Below are 27,700 nucleotides of genomic sequence, written 5' to 3' on the forward strand. Positions count from 1 at the left end.
CTAGCTGAGGGGTTTAATCCTGTGCTTCAGTTTCATCATGTGTGACCCTGGGCAGATCATTTGACTTCTTTTCTGCCTCAGTTTTCTAATCTGTAAAAGGCGTTTAAAAAGTGCTTACCTCTTAGCATTGTTGTCAAGAGTCAATGAGATTATGATTATAAAGGTCCTAGAATAGCACTGGGCTCATGTTAAGAACATATGTGTAGGGACTTCCCTGGTGGTGCAGTGGTTAAGAATCCGCCTGCCAGTGCAGGGGACACGGGTTCAATCCCTGGTCCGGGAAGATCCCACATGCTGTGGAGCAACTGAGCTCATGAGCCATAACTGCTGAAGCTCATGGGCCTAGAGCCCATGTTCCGCAACAACAGAAGCCACCACTCTGAGAAGCCCGCGCACTGTAACGAGGACCCAACGCAGCCAAAAATTTTAAAATATATAAATAAATTTTGTTTAAAAAAGAACGTGTGTAATCTATAATAGTGTAATAGTAATCTGCTTTGTCATAATTCCTGTGTTATCTCACAGGCTATGAGAACCAGATGACTTAGTAAATGTTGTATTAGTTTTTTATTGCTGCAGAGCCAGTTACCACAAAGCTCAAAACAATAGCCGTTTACTATCTCATAGATTCTATAGGTCAGAAGTCCAGGTCTAGCTTAGCTGAAGTCTCTGCTCAGGGCCTCACAAGGCTGAAATCGAGGTGTCAGCTTGTGTTCCTTCCTGGAGCTCAGGATTCTCTTCCAGTCTCATGTAGCTGTTGAACAAATGTTCTTTATGGTTGTGGGACTGAGGTCTCCGTTTCTCGCTAAATGTCAACGAGGGGTTGCTCTCAGCAGTTAGAGGCTGCTCACCAGCCGTTACCAGCCATGTGGCCCTTCCCATAATATGCAGTTGCTTCCATCGAGGCCAGGAAGAGCACGCCTCACTATCCCATAACACCAGATGAAGACAACCGCTTTAAAGGGCTGACTTCATCAGGTCAGACCACACAGATCATCACCCTTTAGTCCTGTGATGTAACGTGATCATGCCTTCATATCTCATCATTCTCGCAGGATCCACCCTTACCTGAGGGGAGAGATGAAAGGAGAGTGAGGATGGTGGGGGGGGCGGGGTGAGTCGGGCAGGGAGGACAAATCTTAGAATTCTGCCTTCAAATATGATAAGAAGTGAAAAGTAAAAATGATACACAAATATAAAGTGCACACTATCGTAATTTTTATTACTTTACCATGATGAACATGATAGCAACAAGTTATTAAGCTCACATGACACTATTTCACTTATTTTCTTTTTTTTTCAAATTATATACTTTATTTTTATTTTTTAATGTTTTTGACTACTTTGGGTCTTCATTGCTGCACACAGGCTTTCTCTAGTTGTGGTGAGCGGGGGCTGCTCTTCGTTGTGGTGCACAGGCTTCTCATTGCGGTTGCTTCTCTTGTTGCAGAGTACTGGATCTAGGTGAGTGGGCTTCAGCGGTTGCAGCACACGGGTTCAATAGTTGTGGCATGTGGGTCCTAGAGTGCGTGAGCTTCAGTAGTTGCAGTGCTTGGGCTCAGTAGTTGTGGCGCACAGGCTTAGTTGTTCCATTGCACGTGGGATCTTCCCGGACCAGGGATCGAACCCATGTCCCCTGCATTGGCAGGCAGATTCTCATCCACTGCACCACAAGGGAAGTCCCTTACTTATTTTCAATAGTTTAAATTAGCTGTAAAGGGTACGCCAATTAATTTAAAAATTATGTAATTCAGAGCTTAGCATTCACTTCCTGACTCCGTGAATTCCTCTTCTCTTTGGGGTATTTACTTCTCACATTCCCTCCTTTGGTCTTTGTCACCAACTCATGACAATCCCCAAGAACAAAGTTCCACAGAGAAAGATGTTTCTGTTGGGGTCACCGGTGCATAAAATGCTCAGTCTGCCTCACGCTTATGTGTAGGCACCAGTCCCGAAATTCCCTATAGCCTGGCTGTACTCAACTCTAAAACACATCAAGAAAAAGATCATCTTTTCCAATGCTTTAATGATATTTAACCCAGGAATTACGTGACAGACTCAAAGACATTTATTCATAGGCGACAAGAGCTCTAGGTGATGCACATGGCTATGACTTTATACTCTGACCAGCACTCACAAGGATGTCATGTATTGTAAAAATCTTGATAAATAGGTAGTAAAATACAAGTATAAAATAAATACAAATATAAAATAAACGTAAAATAAAATTTAACCTAGAAATCCAAACAAGAAACATCTGGTATTTTGTGAATATAAACACCTTCAGGGCAGGGATGAATTTCATATCTATACCGAGAGCAGTAAAACTTTTGTACATGAAATAGAGTACTATTGGATAAACATAAAGTATAAAAAGAATACGGACTACAGATTATACTTATGTTCAGAATCTTCTCTGCCACTGTTGGCTAGATGCTCATGATGAGTTGCTTTTCCCACTGAGACTTAGTTTCTGCCTCTGCTAATACTGCCTGCTATGTACTGTACTATGTTAATACTGTCTACTGTGGAAGATGTTCTGAGTATGTGAAGCAACATATGTTAAGTTCTTAGGACAATGTCTGGTACATAGTGAGCATTCAGTAAGTGTCCACTATTGTTGTTATTGCTATTATTATTTATTTTCATTATTTTAACATGTGGCCCAAAGTCTGGAATGCATTAAGTGTTCAAAAAATACTCCTTTCTTCACCCTTCTCCAATACCTGTTTGTTGAGTTGAACTGGATCTGTCAAAAAGAGTATTGGATACTGTCAATCTAAATTACATTAGTCTAATTTGATACAATTTTCTTCCTCCCTTCCTTCCTCCCTGCCCACCTGCCTGTCTTCCTTCCATCCTCCTTCTTTCCTTGTCTTTCCTTCTTTCCTTCTCCTCCCTCTCTTTCTCCTAACTTCCCTTTCTCTATCCTTTTTTCTCAAGCAGATATTATTTTAAATTTTCGAACAACCTATGTCAGCAAGTCTGGCCAAGTTATCTTTGAAGCAAGATCAATTTGCATCCACTATGTCACAACCTGGTTCATCATTGATTTAATCGCAGCACTGCCTTTTGATCTCCTGTATGCTTTCAACGTCACAGTGGTGAGTAAAGAGATCCCATCCACATGACCTTGAAGGTTGGTTTTACCCCTGTGTTTGTTGTTCACATGTTCAGCATTTAAATGTTTGTGGTAATTTGTATGTCCAGGTTTTTGTGCCCTTTTTAATAAAGAGCCAAGGTGACCAATGACATGCAGGCCAGATTCTCCACTTACAGAAGTTACCCATTTCTAATCATTTAAATACCTAGAACCAGGATATAAAAAGCCTGAATTTATCATCACATTGACTCACTAAATAAATTCTTTGATAAGGAAACCATCTGCAGGAATATAAGCATTACTTTATATTACTGAGCCAGATATTTGCCTCAAGAATTTCATGGAAAGTTTGAAGGTTTCTTCTATTTTTATGACCTTTGCTCGCTACCTCTTGAATATTTTATTATTCATTGGCAAAACAAACAGAAGACCTATCAAGATAGAAAAAAAGGCTGAAATTAAAATAAGAAAATTCAACCACTTCTTAGAAGTCCTTGTAAAAAATGTTGGATTGAGCAAAAATCTAAATGATAAAATGACCAACATAAACCAAGCTTTCTCTGGAATTTTTATTGATATTTGTAACTTCTTTCTTCATCTAAAACCTTTATTCTCATAATTTCTTACAGGAAAGAAAGTATGCCCACTTGTAGTCATAGCTAATTTTACTAATGATTGACACTCTTAAAAGCATTAAGTGCTCCCTTATAAATAGACTTTTAGCAATGTATAGCATTTTTGGACCAGTAATGCAATTTGCTGCTAGACTAACGATTTTAGCAGGCAAAATTTTACTAAACATTAGTTCAAATTAAACATATTTCCGACTCAGTTAATACACCTCCCCCCATAGAAAGTATATTCTTTATCAAGAATTTAAAAGCATAGTTTTCAGTATTAAACAAAGTGATCATTTCAAATACAATCATTATTGACTTCAGAATGAAGATTGAACTATACTCCTGACTATTTAGTACAAATTTGTACATTTGTTAATTGCCAGTATAATAGTATTTTTCTTTTCTTTTTCTTTCATTTTTTTTTTAAGTTGAGAGTGTCAACGTCGTTAAGAGGTTTATAACTCAACTGAAAGGAAAGCTCTGGGGAAAATCTAGTATATAATATAAATCAGTGCTAAACTGAATTGTTATCCAAGCTTTTTAAAGTGCTTTTTAAGATTGAATTTGACTAGCTAAGTATACTATAATGAAAATGTAATGACTTAAAACAAGGCTTTTGCAAGACTGCCAAAAACTATCTCGAAGAAGTATATTAAAACGATAAGAAAAATTTTCCAAATTATCTTGGAGAATTGTTAACTAAATGGTGTTTCATAAACTCTGCTGTAAATTAACTTCCTTCTCTGCTACTAAATACTAATAATAATTTTATTCCATTTCTCTTAGGCACTGAACAAATAGCATAATTTTAAATATATATATTATGTAATATACAGTGTATAAAATAAAAAATAGATAAAATGTTTAGATATGATTGAAATTTTCATTGCCTAAAGTTAAGGCAAGTGAGGAGTTTTTGAAAAAGTCTAATTTTCATAATTTGATGAATTTTAAACACTTGTACATTTTCACTGCACTTCTATTACCTTTCTTCATTCTCACTTGTGAAATACGGCCTGAATTCTTTATAAGGACTTGAATTTATAGGTCAACATCTAAGTCAGAGACAAAGAAAAGGAGGAAGGAAGGAAGGACTCTCTCTCTTATCAGTAATAATTTTTCTGCTTTTCATAGGGGTGAGGATATGATCATTTAACAAATTGGCATATAAATGTGTATTCCTCCCAATAAATTAGTCAGTATGAAATACTCTATTTGAACAGAAAAGCTTGTTCAAAATATTATACTTACTTCCCAGAAAAGCATAAGTGATGAGGAAAAGTTTATAAGTTATGCTATTGTTATACTACACAGACTTACAAGAAGAAGAGCAGGAACAAACAAAGTAACAAAGGTGCAGATTTTCCAGGTGCTGATTTTAAGTGGGTTCAGTTAGTGCATCTCCGTAGATGACATTCAAAACTGCATGACAACCATCAAAAACGCATTGCCTGCTCTAGCTTTGGCTGTGCCCGCAATTGCTGATGGCAAATGTCTTATGTACAGCTCACACATTTGTTTATTAAAACGCTCTATGTATACATCAGTATGAAAGGCACAATGAGATAAATCATGAATGAGACCTAGAAAGTATGATAGAGTGAAAAAGGCAAAAGTACGAATCCAAGTTTTATCACCTACCATCTGAGTGACTTCCATGGGGAGGTTAACATCAGAATAGGGCTAAAATCATAAAAATTCCTGCAGGGTTTCTGAACAGCCTAAAAAGGCAAGCTTTCTATAAAATACCTTGCCAAGTGTCTACTACCTAGAAAGACCTCGGTACCTGTTAATTAACTTTTCTCTTTCTTCCCTAGTTGATAGCCAGGAGGCGGTTATGTCCACTTGGTAATGGGGGAACCTACAATTTGATAGAGGTTTTTGATGAATGCATCACTCACTGTCTTGCCCCTGTCTACAAGGGGCTTATATTTCTCATCAGTGACAAATTCAGAGCCGCATCCCAAGAGTAAAAAGAATCCTTTTTTTTTTCAGATGATATATTTCCATCTAAATCAAATATGCCTCTTTCTTCTGTCAGTCATCAGGAGCCAAAATTCACATTTTATAGCAGGAAGTTTTTAACTCAGATAGAAATAAATATAACTTTTTTTAAATGCCAGCAGAATCACCAGGGCTGCCTCATCCTGGACTCCCAGGCTCGTGTCCCTTATTTTTGCAAATGACTGTTGTTCTCATGCAAGGGCAGCCTCACATTCTTCCCTCAAACATCCCTTTCTGGCAGAGAAAATGGGGAGCTTGTCCATCAATACTATTTGTCCAGATGGTGTGTTAGTTCACTCAGGCGGCTATAACAAAATATCATAAACGGGATGGCTTCAACACTGGGAATTTATGTCTCACAGCCTTGAAGGCTGGGAAGTCCAAGGTTTCCATCAATTTGATTCTTGGTGAGGGCTCTCTTCCTGGCTTGTGGATGGCTGCCTTCTCTCTGTGTCCTCACAGGCCCTCATACAGAGAGGAGAGGGAGAGAGGTTGGGGTGAGTGGGGAAAAAGAGAGCGAGTGCTCTGGTCTATCCTTATAGATGCATTAGTCCTATCTTGAGGACCCTGCCCTCATGACCTCATCTAATCCAAATTACCTCCCAAAGACCCCATCTCCAAATATCGTCACATTGAGGGTTATGGCTTCAGCATATGAAATTTGCAGGGACGCAATTCAGTCCATAGCAGATGGTATCCTCCATTTGAGACTTCTACTCCAGGCTTCACTTTACTTACAAAATTGTCATCTCTGTATCACCTATAAAATAAACTTCACCCCCAGTGATCCCTCTAAGCCACAAAGTAGAGACTGCAATCAGCTGGAGAAATGATAGAAGAGAACATGAATGTGAATGAGAAGAAAGTAAAACTCTTCCCAGAAGACTGACAAAATGAGTAAAAGACCACAGCTACCTGGCAAATTCCTCAACTGACCTTATGATGTTTTTATATTTCAGTGGAGAATAATTCACAAGATTACAATTGAAAACACTTTTAGGGAATATCCATTGTTATAGTGAGCTTGGAGTTATTCACATAATAATTTATCCATTCGCTCATTTAACACAAATGTACTGAGCACTTCCTATGTGTCAGGCAGTGTTCTAGGTATGTTTTTCTTGGAGATAAGGGAAGATGGCTGGAGGAGGGAGAAATTAGAAGTCAGCTGACTCCAGATAATTATAAAGGCATACTCTCAAAAGATGCTGACCTTGTTTATGATTCTGCCTGTAAAGGAAAAATTATTCTCATGTGTAGTCATGCAAACCATTTGCTTCCCGTCTATTTATGGTTCAACCCCCAAATTAGAAAAGGTCAAGGAATTTGTCAGATTCTACTTGCGCAAGAGTTAATATTTTATTTGACTTCTCTTTTCTTTTCTCTTGGAAGGTATAAAAAGAGTGTACATTAGTGCATCACATGTGTTGTAATAATGACATTGACCTTTCTGGTGGACACCAGAGCAGATCTTACTCAACTTTTTAGGTCTCACTATTTAAAAATAAGAAACCTAAGTTACTTTTGCTACCACTTTACAGGGTTTTACTTCAGTCTATACACAGTTTTGTTATAAAACAGCTCCCTTACATGGAAAAGGGGAAGTGGCATTGAAAGAAATTCATAGAAAGGGGTGGAGACATCTTCTATTCAATCCTGGTCCCATAATGCACTTCAGCTGTATATCAGAATATATAAAATTATCTTCAGTCATATAGGTAGAGAAAAAAAAAGATAAATCTTAAGGAAGATAAGTATTCGCTGAAAGAAACTAAATTGTCTTATCATTCCTTTGTCTTGTCAACTTCTAATATATGTGAAGAAATGACATAGAAATGGTCATAAAAGTGACCATAGCATTGGAATCCCGATTATACTCAATTTCAAGAACTTCCCAGAATGGCTCTAGCTGAAGTGACTGTTGTGGATGCAATGACCCCGTGAGCCAAGCTGTGCGGCTCTGTCTCCCCCCGCAGGTGTCTCTCGTGCATCTCCTGAAGACCGTGCGGCTGCTGCGTCTTCTGCGTCTGTTGCAGAAGTTGGACCGTTATTCCCAACACAGCACAATCGTCCTGACCCTGCTCATGTCCATGTTTGCTCTCCTTGCCCACTGGATGGCGTGTATCTGGTATGTCATTGGAAAAATGGAGAGGGAAGACAACAGCCTTCTGAAGTGGGAAGTTGGTAAGGGCTTACATTTGTCTCATTTTCCATTTTTCAGTGAAAAAGAGAAGATTGTCTAGAATTTGGAGGAGGTGAAATGAGGCTATAAATGTATGTCTTCTGACTGTTGATGTGTTTCATCTTTTTGGGGGGAGGGGATGTGGAGAGGGTCATTAGTACAAGTGATTTCTTTTGAGAAACTTTTCTGGAACAACCTTGCAGTTTTTTCAAAGAGCAGTGGGTTAAGGTCTCAATGGGTGAACTTTTAAAAGTGACCAGCATGTCTGTAGAAGTGTTTAGATAAGTAATGTGTGATCTTATGTCGACATATCCAATGGAGGGCTAGTAACAGTGAATTATGGGGAACTGGCCGGTCATTACAATATTTTTAAATCATAAGAAAATGATCACTTGTATTTGAGGTGGCACGTTAATAAGAAGGATATCTCTACTATCTTCTTTAAAAAGAAAAAGACAGCACTATCTTACTGACTTTCCACATTTAGTATACTTTGAGAACTTGTGATGATACAGAAAAATGGATATTTACAAATATAATTTGTAAAATTTTGTGTCCCCATAATTCATGGGAATTTAAGGGATATGTTCCAAGTGTTACATAATTTTGCATAAATGAATCTGAAATGTTCTGCACATGAATACATTTTTAAACTTATATCAACCACAAGAACTTTCTAAAAATTGAAAATTCTGAAGGCTATAACCCTCTATCCTAAAATATCTGTGTTCTTCTCACAGTCTTTCTTTTTAGAGAATTGTCATAGTACCTTATGTAGGGTATTTTTTCTTCTTAATCTGACATTTAATCAGAGAATCTGTTTCTTGCTTAGCTAGAAAATCCTTCATTTATCTTCTCCTCCAAAAATCAATCTTGGACTTTTGAAAGAAGCTCAGACCTTTGCACAGGGATAAAGCCACAAGAGATTCTCAGGAGAGAAAAATGCTCTAACGTCTTATACCAGCACTTAGTGGCATTTGGAACATCCCTGGATGGACTCTCATTAAATACCACTTTCTCACCATAGGGCATATACAAAGCCTTCAAAGGGCGTCTTTGGAGAATGAGTTGGGGACCTTAGGAAAGCAGGTTCGAGGGTGTGAATCTCCTGTCTAGGTTCTTAAAAATGTTCCTACACATCTCAATTTTGTCCTTGAGCTACACAAAGAAACTGATGCATCCTGAATTGTTTTCTTATCTTCCTTATCAGAGCACTCTTTCTATGCCTTGCTGTGGACTTCCATTCTCAGAAACAAAGTAAGGGGAGAAATAAGACTGTAGGATGAGAGCATAAAGAGAATATGAGGTGTGTGGCGGGGCAGGGGGATGGAGAAGGGGAAAGACAATATCTGATTAAAAGGAGGATCGAAGTCTGGATTGTACTTGGATGAAAACATTTTCTGTCCTTCAGTATTGTTTCCCTCTTTATAACTTTGTTCCGAAGGCTTCCTCATAGCAGACTCCAGTGTGGGCCTGATGCTCTTCAGTGAATTACAGCATTCGATCTCTGCCCTTGGTTGTGAATCTGTACTAAAGTTCTGACGTGTGATCAGCCACCTGATTCCTTTTTGGACCTGACCTCATTTCCTTCAGGCCCCAGACCTGTACGCTCACATTAATTTGTAAGGCTTGTCTAGTCTGAGAGTCTCCAGATGGGGAAATTCAGCGTATGCACGCTCTCAAATTTAGTTATAGGAGGAAAGCTTTGTGTTTCATTTCCAACATACCAGTCCTGCTGCAGACTATCAAACTAGCTGATGTTTTTCTTCCCACAAATATGCAGAGGATTTATTTTCCAAGAAAAAGAAGCCAACCCCTTGAACTGCTTCTGCCTTGCCCCCTACCACACCTACTTTTGGTCCAGGTGTTATGGTTCAGTGTTATGAAGGGAGGCTTGCAAGCTGGAAGTCAGCTCACAAAGAGAGTGTTGGCAAAATACAACGATGGGAAGAACACTGGGCTGCGGGCCATGGGTCTCTCCTTTCATCACGACTCCAACACCCACCAACCGTGAGATTTGCAGTAGTTTTGTTCACCTGTCTGGGCCTCAGTTTCCTCATCTGCAACATGAGAAAACACACTATATAACTTGAAAGGCTATTTCAGGTTCCATGATTTATGACTTTGATGGAAGAACAAACCCAGTTTTGTGTGGTTAATATTGTATATCTATTTTCTATCATAGCTCAGTGCCCATATTAACCAGCAGAAGCAGCTGTCCAAGGGCAATAGATTTGAGGGATGTGTCAGGAAGGACATTCTGTGATCACAGCATGTCAACAAATTGGTATGGTTTACTCAGTTATGATAAAAAATAACTAAACATTTATCTTTAGAGAATTAGATACCCTGTCCAAACACCTCTAGGGACATGGTCAGGAAGACAGTATGTTAATTATGTCTGTAGTCTGTCAATATTGGGTTTATAAGCTTGGCTACAAGGATTTTTCCTTCCCCTAAAATTACTTGGATCATTTGTTCACTTGGAACATTCTCCAGCTGAGATTTGGACACAAATTAAATAATTATGACCTTCCCTACCTAATTTTATAATGAAGCAGCTGAGAGTCTAGGCTAATTTAGTTTTTACTATATAATTTGTCCACTAATAATACGCTTTACCTTTTCTGGTCCAATTACCGTGAATCAAAAAATTCATCACACAAATAAAACTTGATTAAAGAACACGTTGTTCTTTGTATTTTGACTACCATTAGATGTACAGAATAGATTCGTCTTCCTCAGGAATAAAATGGAACTTCCTCCTTTCTCCCTCCTTTCTTCCTTTCTCCCTCCTTTCTTCCTTTCTCATCATTGTTAATGTCCTTGAAAATGATTTTTCCCCCTTTTTGTCCTTGACAGGCCTGCTACTTACAGCTAGAGTTCCTATATTTTGCAGCAGACCAAACCAAAGCTAACCTTTAAAAAGTGTTTTATAATGTCACTTCTCTATAATATATCTATTTTTGTAAGGAAGAATTAATACTGCTAGATTAATTGTATCAAAGGTCAGTTATGAATTGATTTGCCTGGTGTTCTATTTTACTTCATATTTGTATGTGTTCATATTTTAAGGAATTTGAGGTTTGGCTTATTATTTCATGGAATTTTAAGCCTAGAAGGACCTTAGCCCAGCTCTTCGATTTTATGGTGAGAAATACAAGCTTTCTAGTGGAGGGGGCTTTTGATACTTGTGTCCACTGCTCCTTCCTCACCGTGGTGTGCAGTTCCCGGTGCATGGCGAATGCGTAAAAAGAAAATTATTGAATGAATCAATCTTGAAGGTCTTTTCATCACTAAATAACAATCATGAGATAAGAACCTAAATTCCCTAACTCCTTGCATAGAAGTCCTTCTAATAATTTTGAGCATTATGATATTATAGGGAATAGCTATTTAGCAAATTCTTTCCAGCAGGAAGATCAAAAGAAGAACAAATAGGTTAGTTGCTTAAGATTTAGTCATTCATTCAAAACATATTTTTTGAGTGCCCCACTGCATGTTTGATCCTGTGTTAGGTACTGAGATACCAAAACAAATAATATACTTAAATTAGGAGTTTGGGATTAACATAGACACACTACTATATATAAAATAGATAACCAACAAAGACCTACTGTATAGCACAGGAGACTATACTCAATATCTTGTAATAATCTATAAGGGAAATGAATCTAAAAAATAATATATATGTGTATTTATATTTAAATATTTAAATATAAATATTTAACTGAATCACTTTACTGTACACCTGAAGCTAACACAGCAGCATGGTAAATCAACTATACTCCAATAAAAAAAAAAAGCAGCAGACTCACAGACTTCAAGAATAAGCTTACAGTTACCAGGGAAGAAGGGTGGAGGGGAGGGATAGGTAGGGAGTTTGGGACTGACATGTGCACAGTGCAGTATTTAAAATAGAGAACCAACAAGGACCTACTGTATAGCTTAGGGAACTCTGCTCAATATTATGAAACAACCAAAATGGGAAAAGAACTTGAAAAAGAATAGATACATGTATATGTGAAAATAAATAATAAAAATAATTTTTTTTTAATTTAAAAAAGAGGAAAAGAAAAAAGAAAAAAGATACTTAATGTCAAGGCACTTAAAGTCCAGTAGGAAAAGCAGGCAAATAATTCAATGGATATATGGCAGTGCAGTACGTACTGTAACAGGAACACGCATAGAAGAGAGGCAGCTAAATCTGACGGGAATTTCAGCAGAGGCATTTCCAAGATGAGCTGCATTTTAATGAATGAATAGGTCTTGTCTCTGCAGATGCTGAGGAACAGATGTGTGTCACAGCAGGGACAGGACTGTATGAAGCCGTTCACCAGAATCAGCAGAAAGGGTGAAGGAGGAGTGGTAGTGAGGTGATGAGGCTGAAGAGGTAGGTAGTCAGGGACCAGATCTGTAAAGGCAGTTCATGCTAAGCTTTAGAGTTTGGGCTTCATCCTAAGGCTACAGCAAGGCTTAAAATTCTCTCTTGAGCAGCAATCCTTTGAATATAGAACCTCGGGAAGCAAGGGGAGATGTTTTGCTTTGTTTCTTTTTCAATATCTGTAAAATGACCATAATAATAGTGCATACCTCACTGGGGTTGCAGTATTGAATTAGGCAATCTCTGAGAAGCATTTAGCACTGTGCACACCACCTAGTAACTGCTCAATAAATAGGAGCTATTATAACTGTCATTACTATTTTATCAAGACAATTACTTCTAATAAAGTACCATGAGCTGGGACTAGTAATACTTATTGTATATGGGAAGAGCATTAAGTAATGGCTTTAAAACTGTTGCCTTCCAGTGTAGTTATAGTGCTGGATAAGTTTATTATATACTTTTTTACACATATCTTCAAAACAATATGTCTGCCCAAACTTTCTATTTGAGTCAGCCTTTGAAAAATTAGTAATTTTCGTATAGCCTCATAATTGCACACAAATAAGAAAGCTGATATAGGTGAGAGGTTCAACATCCACCCTACCTGCTTGTTGGGATATAACAAACTTTTATGCAATTTAGACATAGTGCTTCAAGTTTAAGTGTGGCTTTTAAATTTAAAATTTTGTTTTGGATGTGAAGAAATGTTTCAGAACATTTTTGTAAGAAGACTTTAATAAACACCTCGCTAAATAATGTGTTAGAAGACCTTGCATGAGCACAGGGAACTATACTCAATATTTTTTAATAATGTATAAGAGAAAGGAATTTGAAAATGTATATATATGTATATATAACTGAATACATGTATATAAAACTGAATCACTTTGCTGTACACCTAAAATTAACACTGCATTGTAAATAAGCTATTCTTCAATTTAAAATAATAATAATAATAAAGAAGACCTTGCATGTTTCCTTACATCCCAATTAATGTAGGGATGTATTATTTTAGTTACCATTGCTATGGTTCAATTAATGACATATAAAGTTCAATTAATGACATTGAATTAGTCCTTAAAGAGCTCCTGGAGGGAATATAATGGTTCTGATTTAAGCTAGAAAGACTTGGATTTGAATCTTGCTTTGGGAATTTACTAGGCATGTGATTTTCACCAAGGTGACTTCAGTGTATGACTTTTTATACAACGATCTTAGTTTCCACATCTGTAAAATGGTTGTGATAGTACTGAGCCTCACAGCGTTTTTTGAGGAAATAGAGGTACTCAAGTTGATGTACTTCACATAGTTTCTGGTACATATTATGTTCTTGCACCTGGTAACTACCACCATGACCTCCACTCATCACTAATTGAGGTCATTTTTAAGCTTCAACCACCTGCTTAAACTTACATCAATGAGCTATATAGAGCTGAGATAGCAGTGCTGTTCAAATCTAGTGAAGAGGTGATATTTCCGTATCAGTGATGATTCTTGATTGCAAGCAAAAACAGAAAAGGAATGCCTTAGCAGGACATGCAGACTCAGAAATAGAAGGATGGAGAACAAGACTTGGGAAAAGCATGTGAGCCAAGGCAGATCCAGAAACCCCAGTGCAAGAAGCACAATTGCTGACATTTTGCAAAGATGGCCTGGATGTGTTTCTGCCTTTGTAGAGGCCATAAGTGAGTCCTAACCTTCTGTTAGCCTGGTTCTCAGTCCCTGAGAGTAGAATCCGATTGGCCGAGCTTACATCACACACTCAGACACAGACTGCTGGGTGAAGAGGGATCCCCCATCTTACACTGTCATGGTCAGAAGTGGGGCCCTGTGTCTCTCCATGACTATAACAATGGAGAATATCCCCTTCACATAGGATTTTAGACAGCCCCCCAAAAAGACAAATGTCTTCTATAATAACATCTTTACCCTAACACTTAAACGGTAACATTTATAAAAACATTTATTAAAATGCTTCTGTAAATCATTATACCCCCCTTATACATCACATATCAGATGTAATTAGGTAAAAGATGGGGATGCAGTAATTCTCGATGCATCTTGGTTCCTGTAACACAGTCTGTGCTGCTGTGTCAACCTAACAGTCGTACTTACCAAGCTGTGCCTCCTCAGCCAGACTGCACTGTGGTCGGTAACTCTCTTTTGTACCTAAAATGCTACCTTACGTTCTTTCTCGAAGCTACCTCCATTTCTAAGGGAATGACACACTGAACTTTAAATGATCTGCTTCGAAGGTTAGAGATGAGAGTATATTGTAATAGAGGAAAGCTTTTTTTATCTTTTTAATCTTTTAATCCTTTGGCTGGAGTACCCCATCCATTGTAGATGTCTGAACGTGTATCTGAAAGAAAAAAAAAATCCAAGAATCTAGAATGGGAGGAAAAGGATTAAGTCAGATATCATTTTCAAATTTTCATTGACAATTTTAATCCTAAATCTCCCAATCCTCGTTGGATAAAACATCGTAAAAGCTGATTGATTTGAAGGACTCTCTAGTTATTAGCTGCTTAGCATTTACAAGCCTCATGTAATGGGAAAAAAATAACCAGGCTTATGATATTGTGAGCTGATTATTTCAATAACTGTATCAAATTTTCCTCAAGAAAGTAGAATTGACTAGCACTCTACATTTTCGGGTTCTGTGTAAAGGATTATAAAAATATTTTTAGATAACCTTGATCTGTAGATTCTCATTCTTGGGCATATACGAAATAAAAAAGAGGAGAAAAAGGCTAAAATGAAGATTTCTAACCATTAAAATGGACCCTAGTGACAGACTACTGAACTTAATTTTTTTTCTTTTTGAAGCAGGGTCTTGAACTTTAATGTGTGCTGAAATTATGTGAGGATTGAATTAAAAAAACAGATTCTAATTCAGTAAATCTGAGGAGGAGGCTGAGATCCAGCATTTTTAACCGCCTCCCCAGTGAAATCAGGGCTGCTGGACACCACACCACCCTTTGAGTAGCAAAGTTTTGAAAAACTTTGGGACATTTTGTGAATTTAATACTTACTCCTGGTTATAAAGTCCTAAACCAGCAACAATTGAGTTCTTCCTATTTTTCACTTTCCTATGCCTTTCCAATCCCCACTACACCTGTGAACTAGTTCACAAGTGAGCTAGAAATAAGTTTAATGAGTAGAAAAATAAGTTACAAACTTATTTTTTCTTCACAGTTTTTGAAAACGATTTATATCAGATTAATATTTAGCTTACATTTATTAAGCAGCATTTTTCATCTGCTCTTTATTGAAATCCCATGAGGCAGAGATTTTCAACCTCATTGTACAAAAGAAGAAACTAAAGCTTGAAAAGTTTGAAATTTCCAGGAAATTTAATTTTTAAATTAAATATTTTTAACACAAAAAAAGTTTAGGATGAATATCATGGTCACCTTCTAAAAATGATTTCTTTTTTAACATTTTGCTTTAAGGTATTTGCTTTTTTCTTTTTAAAAAATATTTATTTATTTATTTATTTATTTATTTGGCTGTGCTGGGTCTTAGCTGCAGCATGCGGGATCTACTCCCCTGACCAGGGATCGTACCCCGACCCCCTGTATTGGAAGTGCAGAGTCTTAACCACTGGACCACCAGGGAAGTTCCTATTTACTTTATTTCTATTTTAAAAATCAATTCAATATCACGATAAAGCCAGAGCCCCACTGCCCTTCAATTCTGCCCTGTCCCTCCATCTTCTCCTCCTTACTATTCTAAAGTTGGTGCATAAGATTTTCTTAGAGGCTGTTGTTACCATAAAAAATGTATTAGTAAAACAATATATGATATAATTTTCCCTCATTATCTTCCATATAAATCATCACAAATGTAAGAAATAATAGTAATAATAATAATAATAACAGACACACATGGGGCTTTCTCAGTGCCAGGCACTATTCAAGGCATTAATTCATGTAATCCTGCTATAATTTTATGAGCCCAATACTGTTAACGTCTCTATTTACAGGTGAAAAAAGCTGAGGCACATAGATTTTATGATTTGCCCTAGATACACAGGTAATATACACAGGAGCTGGGATTTCTCTCTTCTTTGTATCTTTTCACATTCTCATTGAACTGTTTTTTTCTTAGGATCAATCCATCATAAATGTGAATCTTATATGTTTATTTTTAACTGTTTAATAGAATTCTATTTTACATAAGCCAGTTTACTCATTCTTTTGGTTGGTTTAACCATTCCCCTACTGAGTTGTTTTGCACCTATGATGAGCAGTGGGTAATGAGTAATGACATACAAGTTTCCCTGTGCACATATGCAAGGATTTCTCTCGGTCAAAGAGCTTGTGCGTCTGCAAAATTAACACATATTGTCAAATTCTTCTCTGAAGCAGTTGTATTAATGAATTTAGTTGGTCATATTATACATGTTCTTTCCCCAGAGCTTCACCAACAATTGCTACCAATGGTTTTCAACTTCTGAAAATCTTGAAGGGTGTTGGGGAGTGGAGGCTATAAAGTAACGTCTAATTCTTGCTTGAATTTTCATTTCCCTGAGTAAGTAAGGTAGAACAAGGTAGAACATATTTTTTTTCGGTGGGGAAGGTCACTCTAGTTTCCTCTTTGGTAAATTAGACCCTCGATCTCATTAATTTGCAATTTCTCTTCTTTCCTAAATAATCTTTTTAATGCTATATATTTTTGTGTTGAAGTTTTTAAAAGTTGTTATTCAAATTATATGGAACTTTTGAAGTTAACACTTGGCTATTGATTTTTTTTTTCATTTTTAAAATTATTTATTGGCTGCATTGGGTCTTCGTTACTGTGCTCAGGCTTCTTCTAGTTGTGGTGAATGGGGGCTACTCTTCGTTGTGTGGCATGGGTTTCTTATTGCAGTGGCTTCTGTTGTTGGCACAGCATGAGCTCTAGGCGCGCATGGGCTTCAGTAGTTGTGGCTTATGGGCTCCGTAGTTGTGGCTCTCGGGCTCTAGAGCACAGACTCCGTAGTTGTGGAGCACGGGCTTAGTTGCTCCGTGGCATGTGGGATCTTCCCGGCCCAGGGCTCGAACCCATGTCCCCTGCATTGGCAGGCGGATTCTTAACCACTGTGCCACCAGGGAAGTCTTTGGCTATTGATTTCTAATTACATTTGTTGGTTGTTACAGAATTTGGTCTCTGTAATACTGATTCTTCAGTGTTGGTGGAGGCTCAGCTGAACACATTCTTTATGTGTGAGGACATGATGTGCATACGATTTTTTGCGTATAATTTTTAATTCAAGGTTTTATATATGTCCATTAGATCAAGCTTCTGAATTTAATTATATATATGTTATAGATCCTTATTAACTATTTTCTGACCAACTATATATAGAAATTTTATTTGGTGCTTTTTCAGATCTCTTCATTTTCCATAGTTTTTGGTTTCCTTTTTATAGCTCCAGTTTCTTATTTTTTGTCCATTAAATCAAGCTTCTGAATTGAATTTAAATACTGTAAAAAATATATAATCTTATTTTATTTCTTCAGTTTTATTTTATTGACTGGAGTTTATCGTGTGCTAATTTTCTGTTCATCTAACTATTGCAAAAGGTAAGCTGTTTCCTTATGTATTTTGTATTTTTTTAATATTCTTATTGTGAGCTCATCTTTAATAGGGCTTCTTCCTGGTCAGAGTCCTGTGCAGATTGAGGTATGAGAATATCCAGAATTTTGGTTGTTGTTTTCTTGCTTGCTTTTGCCAAGGACAGCAGGATTTTCCCTTGCCCTGGGATCAAATTTTTAAAGTTTCTTAGCTTCAAGGTTTCTGTTCCTCATGAACAGTATACATTCAGACACCACTGCGTGCAAGGCACAAGCCTAAATTTTTTAAATTCTCTCAAGAGACTTCTTTTTTTCAAACTCTATTTTTTCTCGTCATCCCTCTAAGCTGTTGGGTAAATTATTTCTACCTTTCTCCCTGCATGCATCACACTTTGAGTATCTCAATTGTGTACAAGGTGTCAGTTCCAGCATTATAGCATTTAAGCGTTCTCTCCTGTGCAAGGACAGCTGTGATACCCAGGCCCACAGACACTATTACTTCTGACCCATCGCCCATCCCTGTCTCCCCATCAGCATCACCACCACGGGGTCAGTTCACAGGCTTGCTACTCCTCATTTTTGCATGTGTACATTTCACTTCCTCTTTTGGAAGAATCTATATATTTCCAGGTGTTTCTATCAGAAAGGCTTGCACCTGAGCTAAGTTCATAATCTTGCCAGAACCACAGTCTTCATTTCTACCCCAAGTAACATAACCTAAATTCTAGCATTATTTTTTTGTATGTTACATTTGAAATATAAAAAATGGTTGTAATCTAACCTGTAAAAGGCCAATTAAATAAGGGTTAATTACTCAAGAACTTTTTCCCACTTGGAATGCTTTTATGGGGGAAAATCATTTAAACTTAAGACCTGAAATCTTCAATTCTTCAGACAGATTGTTCAGTTACCAGGAAAATAAATTATGCACCATCTTAAGAAGACATCATCAAATGTGCTTAATATACAATTATTTCTTTCCAGCTACTATATTAATCATGATAATTCTTTTGGAATAAGTGTTGGTTTAATGTACTGCAGATTATTTTCCTAAAAAACTGTAGATATATAGAAAATAGAGCAGAAAAAGAACTCTTTAAGATTGTTTCATTTAAACTCTACAAAGCTCTCATTATTTACTATAAAATAAATATTTGTTGAGGTCCTAAGAAGGACAGAGTTATGAGCTGTGAGCAAGCCAAGGAACATTAGAGCCTGCCTTCCAGAAGTGTACTTTGTTATTAGAAATTCAACAAGCAGACATAAAAAATATGCCAAAAACTATTTCTGAATACTGATTTGGCATAATGTTGTACAGGCAACAACTTCCTCAATTGCTTAGAAAGAAGTAGAAGCGATTCTAACTGAATCTGTCTAGAGATGGCATTTGAGCTGGGCTTCAAAAGGTGACTACTGTTTTGGAGAGGATGCATCAGAGAACATTTAGGTGGGGGACAGGGTGTGAATAAAGGCATAGAAGTAGGAAATCTCATAATGTGTTTGAGGAACAGGGAGTGGATGAGATGGATTTGTTTAGTCTAGAAAATTCTTGAACAGCTGGGGTCGCAAAATAAAAAGCCTAGAGGATAAAGGGACCTAGCATTTATGGGTGAAGTGGAGAAGGCAAGCCCTCTCTGAGGGGACCAACCATGACCTCACCACAGCACCGGTGTAGATGAAGTGTGACCACATCTGATTCTTCCAGAGAATTTGGGACTTGGGATTTGGGGGTAAATCTCTGATATTTAAGCATTGGCAAATAATTCAGAACTTGAAAAGCATAGTGTCACCACCAAACGATATTTCTGGGGCCCTGATCAAGCTCATTGGTCACCAATTTTCCATTCCAGACTCATAGTGAGTAAAAAGAAGGATGCGACCAAAATAATGGGTTGGAGTCTTGGCTGATGTTGTGCACATACAATCTCCGAGACAGCAGAGGCCAAAGAACGTATGACCTGATTAATATAGTTTTTTAGGAATTTTATTACAAACTCAAGAGGGAGAAACACAGAAAATACTTTTCTTCATGATATTTGCCAGACTATCTAGTCCAGCTGTGTATTCTCATGAAAAGGGATACACATGCTATTTTTTGATTTTTTAAAGATATATTTTATTGCAAAATAGTTGATTAAATATTGTGTTAGTTTCAAGTGTACAGCAAAGTGATTGTTATATATATGTATGTTATACATATATATATATACATATACATATTCTTTTTTTATCAATACATTCACTTCCATTATAGATTATTACAAGATATTGAGTATGGTTCCCTGTGCTATATAGTAGGTCCTTGCTGGGTATCTATTTTATATATAGTAGTTGGTACATGTTAAAATTAGTCTCACATCTATAGACTTGAACTAATGAAAAGCTTTCCTCTGTTTGTTATCCTAATTTTGTGAATATTTTTATAAAGAGGATTGAATTTATAAAGAATTCACTGGAACGCTTTTCCCATTTAAGATTTTTAACAAGCATGAACATAACTCGTGGATACACAATAAGAAATAGAAGATAATTACACATTTTATCTAAACTAATTAGACATCTGGCATAAAAACTTCAATACCTCTTTTCTCTTCTTTCTTGTCATGTGTGTCTGTGCGGGCATTTGCTTTGTATTTAAAATTTCTCCAACTAGCTTCAAGCAGAAGAAATAATTAAAATGTTTCGTAGTCTACGATTCTATGGAGACTACTGCCAAAATCTCCTTGCTAACATGTCCTTTACTTGGACATGAGTCTTGATTTTTTCTTTCATCAAGATTCGTTGGGAAAGACACAGACAAAAACACAATTTTAATTTCTCAGAAACACATATCCAAGAACTCTATCCAAGATAGAGATGATTTATGAAGGTCCTCTTTTTAAAAGTGGTGGCTTTGTATCCTAGTATATTTGTTCACACCACCATCCTCTACACCAAAGTGAAATAGACGGACAGTAATTGGATATGGGAAGATTCAGTCAATTGAAATAGTAAAGACAGAAATAAAAGCTAATGTTCATCTAACTTTATGTAGCTTTCAAAATCTATATCCATTTTCTCTTCTGAAGGTATTAAAAATGGACCTTTGGCTTGACAGCCACCTGTGAACCTATATGTAGGGATCTCATAGGGTAGGATGTTGCATGACAGTTTTTAAGAATGTGAGTTCTAGATTCATTTCACAGCCTGGCTCCTCTGCTTATTACCTGCATCTGGGTTTTTTGTTTATTTTGTTTGTGTTTTTTGTTTGTTTCTTTTGCCTCACTGCCCATCATGCAGAACTTTCGAACTTCCCTGACCAGGGATTGAACCCATGCCCCATGCAGTGAAAGCAGAGTCTTAACCACTGGACCACCAGGGAAGTCTACCTGTGTCAGTTTTGTTTGTGTTACTTACCTGTCTAAGGCACTGTCTACTTATCTATAAAATGTAGACAGGATTAGTTACTTCATCAGGTGTTATGAGGATTAAATAATAGAAAGTGGTTACTAAATCTTCAGTACATGTTAAATTTACTGCTGCCACTGCTACAGTTGCTATTGATGTAACCATCATCATTGCTATTGCCAACATATGGTGTTTTATTAAACTCATGACTACAGCAGCTGATTTTGTTCCCAAGAAATTATGTGCAACTATACAGTATTGAAGTCAGTGTCCAAATTGCCTGCGGTATTTACCGAAAACCTGCTGCTGATGGTCAGGGATGACGGACTTATTTTTAGCTATCTTTCTAGCCTGAAATGGAATTTTGTCAAGATTGACTTTTTTTGAATGTGATGCATAGAAGGAGGGCAGTATTTCTAATTTTATCATCTGCCCTTAAAATCATGCTTTAGTGCTAGCTAATTCCATTAATTTTTAAAGGATACTGGTTTAGGTTTACAGGTTGCAAAGCTATTCTGTGGCTAACTGGTATATTTTGGGATATGTGGTGACTCTTTCTGACCCACTTGAGAGTCACCAACAAATCAATTCCAAATAGTCGGTTAGCACCTGAGATGCATTAAGAGCCTGTCATAAGTGAACATATGTGATTCCATTCTTCAAATATAGTGTTTTATGTGTTTCATACAAAAACATTTATTCATAGCCATGCAAATGTATCTGCAAAAATCCAAAAAAATAATACTACAGTGTAAGAGGATTCTGAAGGGTTAGATATTCTTAAACGAATAATTCAGTGTTTTTTTGTTGACAACTGAGAGTATGTGACTCTGTGATTTCTCTGTTGAGAACATGTCTGGCAAATTATGTAAGCAAGTCATGTTATGGTGGTCATTCTTTACAGATATCATGGCCATGTTGAGTGTGGTGAGAGAGTGAGGAGGAGAGAGAGGACAGCAATTCTTTGCCAGGGTTTAAAATAGATTTGACATTATTTTAAATTAGTGAATCCAATGCTTTCTCATTCTTTAGAAGGGAAGGATTCCATCTTTGTGTGGCAAGCTTAATGGAATTCTTTTGATAAAATACTCTGTTTTCTATGAGTCAACAGCTGCATTCAAAGATAGCAATCAGACAATTTAAAAATCTTTATTCGACCAAACACTGAATTGATTTTGATGAATACAAGCTGTTTTGATCTTACCATTTTGAACATCCTATATTAATCCTGTGGATGTTCTGTGCTTACTCTCTTGACCCCTAAGGACATTTCCATTGTATGATGAATACAGACGTTCTCGTTAGAATGATGGCAACATTTCTGACTTCTCATCTAGAGGGCTAGATGAACTTGCTAGAGCTTCATCATACTAATTTAATTTCTTAATCAAATACCTATACAGCAGGGTTAAAGAGGTTTCTTCCATTTTCTTTTGTTATTGTATTGGAATTATTTTTATCCAGTTCTTTTCTACATAAACTTTACTCCAAAGATTTAATTCAGCAATCATTTTTTTAAAATTCCATATCAGATAGGATGAATTTTCTTTTGTGATGACATTGCTATCCAGTCCAATCTGAACAAATTTTTTTCAAGAAGATTTTATTCTTTAGTCATTTTTGATGAATAACAAATTTTACTCTGTACAGCTTTAGTTATTGCAAATTTTATTTTTTATTCATTATTTCTGCTATGTCTAGTTTTCCCCCAATCAATGTTTGCGGTATTCGGTGTTCCTAAGGAATGTTTATTTTCAATCAGGTCGTTTTGTTTTGTTTTGAAAACTAACCAATTTTAACTTGCTCTATCTTAAACATTGTCAACTGTATTTGTCTCATTTCTACTAAGCATCTTTATTTACTGAAAAAATTAAGTAAAATTTGTGTTTATTTCTTTGAACAAGGAGCAGAGAGCAATGAGATAAACCAAATGATGGTATCTGGGGGGAGATGGGGGTCAAAGGTTATTGCAATCAAAACACTGGGTCAAAATGTCTTCCTTCAAATTTGTAGATACCTCAGTGGAAAAAATCAGGAAACAAATGGTTTTGCTAAGTGACAATGAAGCCTTTGAGATATTCAGTGTGTTTTATTCTCTGTCTACATTTACGGATCACTTTATTTGAACACCCAAATTTCCCCACTGGCATATGTCCATTTTTAGTTATATCCATGATACATGATGAAAATTCCTTGTCAACTCATCTTTGAGTTTAGAATGGTAACTTATTTTTGAATAATATAGTTATTTGTGAAAAGTGATAGACTACAGAAGAAGTTAAAAGGAACCAACATTTTAAGCAAGTAACCATATTCCAGGCACCAAGCCAGGTGTTTTGCAAAATTATCTTCTTCAATCCTCACAACAAACAAGGAGACATTTTTATTTCCATTTTTTAGCTGAAGAAGCTGGAACTTAGGGGGCTAGCTTACCTGAAGTCACATTACTAAGTAGTGATGAGGTTGCAGCCCAAGCTGTTCTGCAAACCCGAAGCCTGTTTTATATACATGCCATATATTCTGCGGTCTCTAAGATTTAGAAAGCTGTGCTTTATCATTTAACAGACAGGTACTGAATACGTATTAGGTGCCACCCCTTGAATTCCAAGTTAGGCTTAGGAATCGAGTGCATAAGAGAGACCATAATCCCTACTCTCACGAAGATGCCCGTCTAGCGGGAGCTGCAGCAGGTAATCAATGTGATTCCAGTGCAATAAGCCCTCCAGTCAGGGGATAAAGGAGTAGAGGGCTAAGGGACTGATCCATTTCAGCAATGAAAATGAAAAATTGATTACTAGGATTACTGAAAAGTGAGAGGGGATAAAAATACCCCTAAATGAAATCACTGCAGGTGAGACAATTTGTGCTATCCTGAAAGATCCTTTAAGATGCTTATAAGTAGCATCATAGAGATGATGATTCATAATGATTACAAATAATTATCTAGATGCCAGCATAAGAGTTGAATGTCATCAACCTGAAATCTATCGTATGAGCTGCTCAGAAGACTATAAAGTGTCTCTCATGCTTCTACATTTATTGGACTTTGTAGCCAGACTGAATGACCCTCAGGTGAATCCCACAACGATTCTCCAGCAGTTTCTCAAAGCCTCAGTACCTTTCAGTTTGTCATTTCTTTAAAAATTATTTCTAAAATTAAAAATGGGCATTATCTTTTTGCATTATGAGATTCTCAAAGCAAAGCTGAACAAATTCCCCCTCACTCTATGAAGAATTAAACTAAATCCACCCCCCCATGTTATTTGTGATTTTTCTGTTAAACACACACACACACACACACACACACACACACACACACACGGGGAATGATTTGACAGCTTTTCCTGTTAGTTTATCAAAGGCTTAACGTTCTTGCGGGAAGTATCAAGTATAAAGGCTTATCAAATACGAGCCTTGATACAGCAGTTTAAAACCAACTTTTCTTGTGGTTGCTGATTTTTGATACCTTGAAAGAGAAGGAAAATATTTGTTTGGAAACGCGTAGGTTAGACATACTTTACATGGCTTTCTATCCCACACCTTTCACTTTTGCCAAATTGAGTGCATTCCTTTTCCTCTTAGTACATGCATTACATGATCCTGGCCTAGTCTCTTTACTCATGTGTGTTCAGCATCCCAAGATGTACGTTCCTCCATCTGTTATTCCAAATCCTACTCATTCTTACAGTACAACTTGAACACTCCTGCCTTCCTTTAAACTCTTTCTGATGGCTCTAGCAAGGAGCACTTAGTTTGGCCAACCTTATACTTGTATTAAAGTTTACCCAATAGACACAGGTAATGAAGACCTATCTCCCTTATCTTTATATATCACACAGCATCTCAAGCATTACACATGGTCGCTAACTATTTGCTAATTGAGCGAATTAGTTAATTAACTCATTAGAAGCTATTTAGAGACTGCTGGATAGGTAGAAGCAATGAAGGTAATATTTTAGTCCCCTGATTCAAGAAAAGCCTCTCCTCAGGACTGGTGGAGGTGAAAGCAAAGGGAATTGATCTGAATGTATACTGGCTGGAAACAGAGCATTCATAAATCAGGAAATGTTGTCATGCAGCCCCCCCAAAACTGACTGTGTTTAAACCTGAGACAAAACATCAAACACAGACTTTAACAACATCTGCAGGATGTTCAGAAAACGGAAGTCATGCACAGCAGGTGGTGGCATGTGACCTTGAAAACGATGACCTCATAGAGTGGGTGGAGTTGGACTTGAGCCATTGACAACTGTACTTCTTTCTTTTTTTTTTTAGGAATCAGGAGGTCAACATTTTAATCTTAGTGGTACCTTATATTGATTGACAAGTCACAGAGCCTCCCAAAGTCTCTATTCACGTATAGCATAAAAAGATTGAACTGAAAGACCTCTAAGTCACATCATTGTTCTACGATTCATGGGCACAGTTATGAGTGATCAAGAGCAATGGTTCTTGAACATTCACGACTGTATTTCTGAACATGTCTTGCATATTATGGAAGAAGAGAGTAGAAATAGGGCTGAAGGGTGGAGAACCAGGGAAGGCAGATTGGACTCAGCACCCAGCTTAGGGCCAGGGCTGTGACTGCGGGTTAAATCACGCGTTCCTTGCATCCTCAGCTCTTGCTGGAACTAGAAGCCAAATCCTGGCCTCCACTAAGGCCTGGGCTCACCAGGGTCCTGAGTGCTTAGCTGCCTCCTCCCAAGCCCTGTGGCCACTCCCACTTCCCTGCCAGGTTAAGCTGATGCTGCTTCCAGCCACTTTTCCCCAAGATGTTCTTGGACTTCCCGGTGCTCGTCACTGGTGTGCTTCTTGTCACCTCAGCTCTATACCCAAAGTTGGACAGCTTTCTCCCTGCATGACACCTACAAAAGCTGCCCCACAGAATTTGAAACATATTTCCCAGAAACTAGACGGAAGGGGTTTCAGAGGATACCATCCAATGAAAGTATAAACACATTTTTCTCAAATTGTTAGGGCAAGACAGGCAAATGGATAAACAAACTGCATACCGCACTTTGGTTACAATGTGAGTTACATCAGTTTTGTGTGTAGGGCTGGAGACTAAACCATATTTTGCACTTGTTTCCATTGTTTCAAAACCATTACAAAGGCAAGATGGCTGTCAGCTGATGGGGCTTGTAAACAGAGAGTTGGTGCCTGCAGGTGAAAGTAAACATCAAGGGCCAGTTGAGGAGAATGGTTAAAGCATGATGCAAGATGCTTAGTGTATCCAATATTTTCAATCAGGTCCAAGAAATTACATTAGAAAGTGGATTCTCGTAAGAAAAACTGTGTGGTCTTTGATTTTTCCACAGCGTAGGTCTGACCTACATAAAGGTCTCTTGCAAAGTCCGCAAGAGGGTAACCAGAGTTCTATTCCTGGATAATGAAGTGTTGCTCAGAGTTCAGTCTGTGGTTCCTAAAAGCTCTTTTATTACCCAAGCCTTTGCATACACAGACCATTAACTCATCAATTTCCGCCAACGACCTTTGGAAGAATAGCTAGGGCTTCTGGGGGTGGGGGGTGGTGGAGAACCTCACAAAAGTTTCCATGCTCCAAAGAAAACTAATGCCAGGCCTCCCAAGCTATATGTCCTAGATGAAGGGAACTGTAAGCAGAAGACCATGTGGAAAATTCCCATTGGCAGGTAGAAGGGAAGAGCAATGACAGAGAAAAATCCCCTGGGGTAGCCACTTCTGTGAAGGAGATGAAGTCAGCCAGGAGTGGATTAATACCAAAACTTTGACTGACAAGAAGGGACAGGAGGGAGTGTGGCATATTAAAAAGGATAGAGACTTTCAGCTGAGATGAACTCCGACTCAAAACCGAGTCCTTCTCCTTAACAGATGTCTGCTTTTGGTCATCTTTTACTTGAGCCTTTCTTAGTATTTTATGTCAACATTTTAATATTTTAACATCAGCATTGCATATAATACTTAGTTGTTAGGGTTGTAAGAAATTAAACTACACACTATAGGATTAAATCACAGAATATATAAATATTAAAGTATGTATATTCTTTAATGTATAAACATCATTTATATATTAAATACATGTATTCAGTACACTGGGTGATCAGTGTCTGGTCTCCAACGACAGTGCACAAATAAAAATATTACAACTTACTACTATTTTTACCGTAATCAGTCAGGTAACAGCAAAGCAAATGGAAGCCAGAAAGTATTCTAAAACACGAACCTATGTCCTACCCATTTTATGTCTTCAATATCTCATCACGGGAAGCAGCATTTGCAATGATGAATGATGCGAGAGCCTTGATTTCCAAGAATGATGTGATTGTGTCCTTTTTTTCTACTGTTGTATTGCTTATTTTCCACTTATAGAAATAGGTTTCAGGATTCATATTTCATACATATGTTCAGTAAGACAGAAAACCTTCGTTCCTCTGAAGCAATAGCAACAGCCATCATACCAGCTTTTCAGCCTAAGCT

The 27,700-nt window shown here is 37.3% G+C and overlaps 1 protein-coding gene across 1 annotated transcript in view; it reads left to right on the plus strand.

The window, feature by feature from the left end:
• KCNH8 (potassium voltage-gated channel subfamily H member 8) overlaps positions 1–27,700 on the plus strand; it is a 409,682-nt gene that overhangs the window by 275,370 nt on the left and 106,612 nt on the right. The window contains exons 6-7 of the mRNA XM_057739199.1: positions 2,947–3,104; positions 7,704–7,911. Coding sequence (XP_057595182.1) covers positions 2,947–3,104; positions 7,704–7,911 — 366 coding nt within the window. The remainder of the gene's footprint in view (positions 1–2,946; positions 3,105–7,703; positions 7,912–27,700) is intronic.

This window comes from Hippopotamus amphibius, chromosome 6, assembly GCF_030028045.1.
Source record: "Hippopotamus amphibius kiboko isolate mHipAmp2 chromosome 6, mHipAmp2.hap2, whole genome shotgun sequence".
Taxonomy (NCBI): domain Eukaryota; kingdom Metazoa; phylum Chordata; class Mammalia; order Artiodactyla; family Hippopotamidae; genus Hippopotamus; species Hippopotamus amphibius.